The sequence below is a fragment of the Garra rufa genome, chromosome 17 (assembly GCF_049309525.1).
Source record: "Garra rufa chromosome 17, GarRuf1.0, whole genome shotgun sequence".
Lineage (NCBI taxonomy): Eukaryota > Metazoa > Chordata > Actinopteri > Cypriniformes > Cyprinidae > Garra > Garra rufa.
In genome coordinates this window covers 29,249,649-29,258,973 of record NC_133377.1, presented here as the reverse complement: position 1 = coordinate 29,258,973, position 9,325 = coordinate 29,249,649, and the positions used below count along the sequence as shown (strand labels likewise).

General features: G+C 37.6%; 2 protein-coding genes across 2 annotated transcripts in view; both read right to left on the bottom strand.

Annotated features, from left to right (window-relative positions):
- hoxa5a (homeobox A5a) overlaps positions 1-3,325 on the bottom strand; it is a 15,178-nt gene extending 11,853 nt beyond the window's left edge. Inside the window, exon 1 of the mRNA XM_073821644.1 lies at positions 59-3,325. Within this exon, the coding sequence (XP_073677745.1) occupies positions 59-754 (696 nt within the window). The 5' untranslated portion in view covers positions 755-3,325. The remainder of the gene's footprint in view (positions 1-58) is intronic.
- Positions 3,326-6,767: 3,442 nt separating this feature from the next.
- On the bottom strand, positions 6,768-8,964 carry hoxa13a (homeobox A13a). The gene is made up of 2 exons (XM_073821888.1): positions 8,189-8,964; positions 6,768-8,041 (listed from the first exon to the last, which is right to left on the bottom strand). The coding sequence occupies exons 1-2, from the start codon at positions 8,871-8,873 to the stop codon at positions 7,794-7,796; spliced, it is 933 nt and encodes a 310-aa protein (XP_073677989.1). The 5' UTR covers positions 8,874-8,964; the 3' UTR covers positions 6,768-7,793.
- Positions 8,965-9,325: the final 361 nt, after the last annotated feature.

The following is a 9,325-nucleotide window of genomic DNA, read 5'->3' as shown; positions in this document are numbered from 1 at the left end:
GCCTAGGTTTTGTTGGGGAAATCTCAGGCCCTCCATAAACCTTATACGCTTATAAAACAGCATATAAAAATTTTAACAGGAGCGCGCAAGATTGCAAACTTTCTCGCATGACAGTCTCTCTGAACTCATACTTACTGCTCGCACCGCTTGTCTTTTCCTCGTTGTTTCCGGAAGAAGATTCGGGGCTACTGGTCTCTTGTCGCTCCTTTCCTTCGGACTCCTGCTCCGGTGCGGGCGCTGGCGTTGGCTGCTTGCTGGAGTGCATTTTATCCCTCGCTGCATAGTCGCTGTTCGCAACACTGTCCGAGCCCCCGTAGGCGGTGTCAAAAAACTGGTCAAATGCTTGAGGAAGCACCCCGTTTCTTCCAACACTGCCGTAAAAATTGGACGCCGAGGTCGAGTTCGAAGAGTGATAATACGCAGATGCATTATTCTTGGGGAACATTTCACCAACTGTCGTTGCCGCTGGTAAACACTCCCTGTGTACTATGTCTTCCGACGGATAACACTGAGCCAGTGGACCCCGGTGAGGCCATTTACCGGACGCGTCAATAGCATAGTCTCGGAATGTAACCTCCCTGACATGCTGTACCTGAGGCAGGTTAGATGAGTAAGAGTAGGTGACGGGACGAGAAGACGGACTTTGGGAAAGGAAAGAGGGCAACGTGGAGAAATCAGCCCCCGGAACGTAATACGTGCAGCTGGGCAGATACATGTTGGAGCCAACGGAAACCCTCTCGTCAAAATCCATCATTGTACCCGCGCAGCTTCTAGCTTGGGCTAGCGAGACCTATACGCAACGCCCACAACATAGCTCTCATGTGCGCGTGCCTCTTACCCGAGTTGTAGGGGTATCCGCGAGGCAGAAATTTTGAGACGTAAGATGACGTGGAAATCCATCTCTATCCAGTCCAACTGAGACCAGGGTCACGTGATCTAGAAAAGAAATTGACAGATCCTCGCTCACTTGTTTTGTTTGTGTATTGACAGAGAAAGCTAATTAATTACAGACCCAAACTGTGCAACGAAGTTCAGACTGAATTACGAATGAAGTTCTAATGGGTTTACGAATAGCTTGTGAAGATTAAAACATTCTCTGTTTTAAAAATAAATCATTTGAATTGTGTTCGACTGACTGTGATGTCCTATTTTAAACTGACAAATAGACATCCTGAAAATACGTTCTAAAAAAACATAAATACAAAGTTGTGCCAAAGTACTGTAATCTATTCTTAGAAATATATAAGTTAAGAACACAGTGTTTATGATTTAACATGGAATGCGAGCGATCAGTACTATCACACCACAAACGGCATCAAAACGATGTGTTCTGATATGAAGGCAGGTATGAGAAATGTGTATATGTCTTCTGTAATCTAGACATCCAAATCACTACATTTAAAAATATAAGCACTGTACCCTACAGTCTTTTAGTCTCACATCTTGCATTTTTATTGTCATTATGAAGTTATTTGACACAAAATGCCAGGAGTATAATAATAAATTATTAAAAATACAAAATCATTCTAAGTTTAATTAATGTACAAAGATGAACGAACTACATTCAGAAAGCATTTATCGCCGTTTTATTTTATTTTTATTAAATTACACATTATGTGGACCTAACAGTGCCTAATTTTATATAACAATTTTTTTTAACTATCACTTGTGTGCCATTTTGTCTCGGTAGCTCATTAAGTACTATAGAAAACTGTTTAATTAAGTTTTAAATGGCCCGAGAATAAACGAGTTTAACCGTGGGTCTTAAACCTGGATTAGGCCGGTGAAGGCCTCACTTTTCCACAACGCATAACCCTTAATCCCCTTGCACCAAACGTGCCTCAGAGGAACACACAGGGAGGTGAGTAACATGAGCCTCATTTAGTGCAACTTTTAAAATGTTTGCAAGGTGTGATTGTCGGACGTTAAAATAATAGTTTCTCCACAATAATTAGCAGAACGACACAAATACAAAATCGGTGGCTCAGAGACAAGACGCTCCGCCTCTTCGTCAACTCATGACAAATTCCGCGCCGTGTGTTGGAAAGCTTTCAGCAGTAATTTGGGGCCCGAGTACAACGGAAACCTGCGAGGGGTACCTGGAAAGCAGAGGTTTTAATACAATTTGTAGGGTCTACATAATGCGACCCTCTTTTTACTCTCTTTTTTAACACAAGAGAGCGAAGAGGTAGCACAAGATGCAGCTTAAAACAACAGTTTCTCTGTGACAACAGATTCAGAATAAGGTAAGATAAGTTTAGACAAAACAATAATTATAATAAATGTGAACATGGATTAAAATACGAATATATGAACAATAGGATATAATGCCATATGCATATTAAGATATCCAACCATTTTTAAACATAAGCTATATAGGCCTATGTTATGCAAAGTAAAAGCTTGCATCATATAACGGTTTTATATAACGTTACGATATAATTTCATTCTGTATTTTTTTTATGTCTTTCACAGTGTATCTATGTCTAGTCTGGCATTGCGGCCCGCACCCTCCTCCCTCAGGGTTACCGCACAGACTTGGCTGTGCGGTCGACTTCAAGTTCGGGGAGGGGGACTGGCTACCGCCCACCGCGCAAGTCTGAAAAAGAGAATGAACAACAAACGCCACGCAAGCCACTCTATGCCCCGGATGAAGTTTCACAAACGTCGCTTTCACATCAGGGAACTTTACAAAGGAGCGACAGAGAGCAATATAATATGACAAGTAGGGAAAACAGGCACTTGGGAAAAAAAAAAAACGAACTAAACCTCCCATTAACATTTTATACATATAGGCTAGTCTTTCTTACACACACACGCCACAAAGTCAATATATCACACACAGCAACGTGTCGTTTTTAAATCTGTAACTGTAAATATATCAGAAAAATAACTAGTGTAAAACTAAATAATATTGATTTGTTCAAAAATCATGTTTTTGCAGCCAAGCTGTTTGTATGTGGAACTGTAGAATGTCCGTTCACATCTACAGTGTCAAAATAACTTTAGGTACGACTACATGTCAGTTGTATTTACACAACGCACAATAGAAAAGTTAAAGTTATTTGTTTGGAACCATGTGCTTTATTAAACATGTTTGGGCATGTTTGGGAATTAATGGACTACTATTACAGTTACAAATTAGATTACAAATGATTTGAAGTGAGATGTATTTGTTGAAATGCCTGCAGCTATAACGTCAATTTGTACAATTACACTGCTATGTTTTAATTAAAACGATGCTTAAATACAATAGTTTAATGTATACAATAATTAACAACAACGATTATAAAATAAATAATGTTTGTTGGCGACAAATAATGCCATTTAGCATTTGTTTCCTATGTTAAGTCCAATAAAGATGAAACGGGAAAAAAACGATTAGCAAGATGGTAAAAGTTCTAAACAATTTTGACCTAATTTTAAACTAAATTACAAAAACTTTTTAAATGGGTATAACAATGCTGTCCATAGAAAAAAAAACTACAAGGGACTTTATTTCACGTATTCGTAACTTCGTTTGCTGTGACGTTTGAAGTTGAGGCGTAATTCACAGTCTTACTTGAAGTTAAGTTACCGGTTAAAATTCTGTATTTTTATGCCGCTTTTAAAAATTGTATTGTCTAAGAAAACTGTTTTAATTTAGGGGTTGACTGAGAATGCAATAAATTCATGACTAAAATATTTACATGCACAATAAACTATGCTTACAAATGTTAAAGCTAAAACATCTACAACTATTTGTTATAACATCATGAAATGTTGAGAGTAGCGATCATTGTTAACTGGTGTTTTGCAAGTTTAGAAAAATATAAACTAAAAGAGCTATAATCATAACCAAACGTATTTATGTTTTTATCGTTGTTATATTTGAGTAGAACAAAATCATTTCAATAATGTGTTACCAAACGAAGCACATTTTAGGTCATTTTTTCTGTTTGAATTTGAGATTCACACTGATTAAACATAACCAGCGCCGTTAGCTACAGGCGTCTTTGCATTTATCTCTACCATCTACATCCTTCACAATTAGAAGTGTGTTTGGTACTTTATAGCAATAAAATTATTGGACGAGTCGTGGTTTGAAAATGAGCGCGATAAATTAGAACACAAATAAATTTCTTTGTTTTGCGTCATTAATTTCTACATCTTGTGAAGTTATTTTAGTGCAATTTAAAACCACAACTTGTGCTAAAAAAGCAAAAATACTAATTAAACACAAAACTAGCAACACTTGTGGAATGCAGAAATCAAAGAACAAAAAAGGAATTAAAAAGTCCTTTATTGTGTTAACGCGTTTGAACAGACCTTCATTAGAGCTAAAAAGCTACTTTTCTACATCAAATGCATTGTTTATAAAATGGCAAAAAAAAAAAAAAAAACAGCCTAAACCAGATATACGCTTGAGATGTTGTCTGTGGCCTTGGCTTTCATTGTCTAGACGACCACCCCAAGCTTTAACCCCTTCTAATGGCGCACAGAATGAAACCTGAGAGAAAACCCGCGCCATTTTACTAGTCATTCACAAAACCCGAATTTGTCTCAAAACACAATCCGACATTCCCTCATAAAACATTTATTTATTTATTTGATACTCTTGAGTATCGCCTAAATAGAGCTAAACAAAATGCATTTTTAATTGAATTGTTTTTCGTCAATTGTCTTTATTTAAATTATCTCCAAAGGTAAATGTTTACATTTGTATTTTATTTTATTTTGAATTATTGAGTATTTTGTTTTATTTGCATTTTTATGTTTTTCTGTCAATACGGACATGTCAAATCTTAACACTATGGTTTATACAGAACAATCACATTAAAACAAACAAACAAACAAACAAAAAATCAGTGCTTCTAGCTATGACAGCAGGTCCTTATTAAGATGTAACATATAATAGTCGAATTCGTACTGGTCCTTAGTTAACCAACAACAACGAAATCTGGATTCAAAAAAAAAAAAAAGGAAATGCAAAGAGAATTTAATTTCACCTGGAAAAGAATTGAAGGTGCGGTTCCATTTTTGTTCTTTAGATGGCGCTAGAAACCAGATTTACTGATGAGCACAGGACTCGTCAATGCTTAAAATGCGTTCACTTTCTTTAGACTACGTGCGCGCACTTGAGACATTACGTCAACAACAGATCTTACACACACAAGCAGACGCAGCAAACTGAAACGTGAGATAGGCACGCCTAAGCAAGTTACCACTGTCAATTATTTGTTTTACTGTGATCTGAATAATCCGAGAAATTATGATCTAATATGAATATGGATGTGTATGGAGATACAAAAAGAACATGAAAGCCTTTTACATTTATTTGTTTACATGGAATAATAATAATAATAAATATAATAATAATAATAAACCATTCTGGAAATACAAAAAACGACATAAGACAGTCGTTAAAAGCAACTATTAACAGACGGGACAATTTCATCTGCAGATTTAGCTGCAAAACAGGACAAAAATATGATTATCTTAACACCAGAGTGGTACCATTTTTCCCCCTAAAACACAGTTATGAAATTTACTTTCATAACTGTGCCAACCACGAGTTAAACAAATTGCGGTTTAAATATTTTAATAATTAGTATTTTTTTCGGCCTATAGACTAGCCAATTTTGTCTGTGATAACGCGTGATTGTTTGAGCAGTCAGTAGTATTTAACGTTTACCGTTGTATTCCCATCCTGATTAAAAAAAAAAAAAAAAAAAAAATTCTTGTTCAATTTAGTTGATCATAAGGTTTAATTTAGTGTATAATGTAGCAAACCACAGCTTATTGCCAAGAATAGCTAAAATAAAGAAATAAAAAAGCGTGTCGTGTGCGTGTGGCTTCTCCTATATGCCAAACAAAACTACAAATACTGTAACACCCCATCAAACCTGATCTGAAATTGCCCATGACATGACTACAAACAAAGTACTACTCCATAAACTAGGCCTACTAAAATAAATTGAAAGACCAGATCGTAACACCAAAATTTGAGGGGATTCAGCAGCAGCAGCAGCAGAAAGCCGTAGAAAGTTGACAAACTAAAATAATTTCAAATTTTCGGTGTTCTTAAAGAACGCTATTTTTTAAATAATTTAAAATGTGTATTTTTAGGAAAATTAAAAAATGAAAAGCGTTAAATTACACTTTCTGTCTGGTATACCATAAGATTTGAGCAAAACATGGCGCAGCGAGAATTAAGTTTTTATTTTATTTTTTTATTTTCAAGATTGATATTGCCCTAAGTAGGATCGATTTAAACGCCAGAGGCTTGATAAACACATCATGTTCTTAAAGGAATCTTACTTGTATATTATATCGTCATGTGTAATTTGCATACATTAACATTTATCTACAAGTCCTAATTTCTGTCTCAATCAATCCAATACTCGGCAACTTAAATGTTTAATGTATGTAAAATAAATATATAATCCTACATGAACTTAGCACTTAATTGTCGTCGACAAACAGATCTAAGTTATCTCAACAACAATATAATAAGATACAATTACAACAATATAATAACAATATAATAAAGGCAAAACTTTATTGTTAATAATACAGATTGATTAGGAGACAAATGATTAGGAAAAGCTTCCTGTGTTCGGTTATATTCTTGTATATATATTTTATTGTTAGATTTCATTTTTGCTTTCTTGTTTTTATTTTAGATTATTAACTTACACATACGCTCTGTGGAAAGTAACTTCTAAGACAGGCAAGCGTAAAGTGAATGAATTATACATTGATAGATAACATATTACTGTGTGGGATTCGATTTGTACAATTATTTATTTTTGAACTTTATTAAATGTATTAATTAACATGACCCAGGCCAGCCGCTTCACTTACAAATGTACATCAGAAGATGGCGCAATTGCTCTATTACACGGCTGAGATATGCAGTCACCTAGTTTTCGCAGGCACTCAAGAGCAAATCCAAAAGCATAATTTCTTGTTTCAGTCTATGGACAAGAAAAAATAGTATACTCACTTAGACATACATATTTTACAGTCCTTAAAGTTTTGGACACCATCCAACAGGTCCATTACTTGCTTGTACCAACTACTACATTTACAAAGAACTAGTCAACGTGTTAAATTCAGTTCACGTTCAAGTTTATTTTTACCATGTTGGTGGTTAATAATATCGTGGTTTGATGTTGCAATACAAAAGTATAAATTAATTACGTCGCCATGCATAATTTTCTTATGAATGGTTTATTAGGACGGATTTTGCGCAACATTTCACAACGACAGAACACACTTAAGGTACTTTTTAACACACAAACACACAAGCCTATAGTGTATATTATTTGGCAGAAATATAACCACAGATTGTACATGACCTTAATAAACTACAGGCTCCATACCTCATATTCTCCAGTATGAGACGACATTTCATGAATTTGAGATTTGAAGCAAAGCATAATTTCAATTATAATCGACACTGGAGGTGGTGAAAGAAAAGTCGTACCACACTGTAAAGAGTTACAGTATCACAATTTCAATATCCAATGTATTTCTCTCCACTAGATATTTTGGTGAGCAGAAAATAATCTCAACAAACAAACTTATCTTTTGGCCCTCTTTGTCCTGAGTTGGGAATATGGCCATACACCGTTTGCAGCCCAGAAATGACGCACCGCGTCACCATCAACCCTGTCCAATCCAAAGTGGTCACTTCAAAGCGGTAGTCCAAGGAAAACAAATATTCGTTAAAACGTCTATAATTTCATAGCTTTGAGTGTGGGCCATCACTGTTTAAAATTGTCCAATTGCATTTACGCAGAGCAAAGCTAACTGTTGCTTTTTAATTTGTTGACGACTTTTTTCTCCTTTACCCGTCGGTTCTGGAACCAGATAGTAACCTGTCGTTCAGACAGGTTGGTCTGAGCGGATATCCGCCTGCGTTTGTCCTTGGTGATAAACTTATTTGCAGCATACTCCCTTTCAAGCTCCTTCAGCTGCACCTTGGTGTATGGAACACGTTTCTTCCTCCCGCGGCGAAAAGAGCTACCGTCTGCCCCTCCGTGAGACACTGCCTCTGAAAATAAAAAAGTATTCAAATATGTTTAAGGATAACAATTAAAGGATGTTTTGTTATATACGCAACATAAACATACTGTTTTGACAGTGAGGAAAAATGTATTAATAGGCTACTGTGGAATTTTTTGTTTGACATTAGCCTCACCTGGTATAGACGACTTCCACACGTTTCCCGTCTGTGGCTGCTCTTTGGTGCAGTAGACCTGCCCGTTCCAGCCACTAGCTGTGATAGCCCACGGTTGATAACTCTCCATTGGTAATAAGGACTCATGCCGGGTCTCTGCAGGCCCGCTCATTGCCTGGACTACGGGCACATCCAGATAGCTCGGAACCGGCTGATACGGGCTCGAGGCGTAGCTCGAGTAGAAGGCAAACTCTTTGGCGCGGGAGGTGGTGTAATCTTCGCCTGTAGAAGCGGACGTGTCCATGTATTTTTCCCCGTAAGGTGAGGCAGAGGCGGGGGACTGGGCGCATGTCTTCACACCTCCACCAGCCCCGTGGTGGTGGGACATTCGGCAGGGATAGTATCCACCGCCACCGAAATATCCGTAGGAAATTGAAGCGCTGGCAGAACCCTGAACTGTTGAACAGGGACTGCATTGCTTCCCAGGCTCACCCGCTCCAGCAGCAGCCACTTCGCTTGACGGATAAGCAGCGCTAGGAGCAAGAGAGGCAGGGTGAGCCATCAAATTCCTGCACGGGCTCGGCGAGAAGTTACCTCCCGTGAACCCTTCCATATTCTTGCCGGTGTCGTCCAAGCCGCCACCGTTATCATAGAGAAACATGACCGGGTCAATCCAGCGCGGGCGGAGAAGCAGTGACGTTGTCATAGCCCGTCGGACATTGAGACGTATGGCTCTTTTTTGAGAAGCCCCGAGACTGAAAAAGAGGAGATAGTCGATTCCGCGAGAGTCAAGCGACTCTGACGCACCCTGCGCGTAACCAGAATCACGCCTGGATTGGCTCGAAACTGGTCATGTGATATGTAAACGAGGACGATAATCAGCTCAAGTGCTAACAATTAAACCGAGCACAAATGCAGTGATGTGAGATGACCTGTCAAAGGATTTCATCCATTTCAAGAAGCCCTAAAAATTGAAGGGATGCGTAAGTAAATAAATGAAAAATAAAGAATGCTGTGGTCCTTCATGAGATTTTATCTCTGTATCCACTTTATTGAAAACCTAAAACAAATATTGCATTAGTGTTTTGTTATTTAAAACAGCCCTGGGCGCTGAGGTAAACAATGAACGAACATTGCCTAATTGTAAAAAAATAAGCT

Bases quoted from the DNA above. Each gene is read 5' to 3' on its own strand.
- hoxa13a (XM_073821888.1), bottom strand. From the start codon at position 8,873: ATGACAACGTCACTGCTTCTCCGCCCGCGCTGGATTGACCCGGTCATG. The intron at 8,042-8,188 runs GTGAGGCTAATG...TTTTATTTTCAG, and splicing joins GTGGAAGTCGTCTATACCAG to AGGCAGTGTCTCACGGAGGG.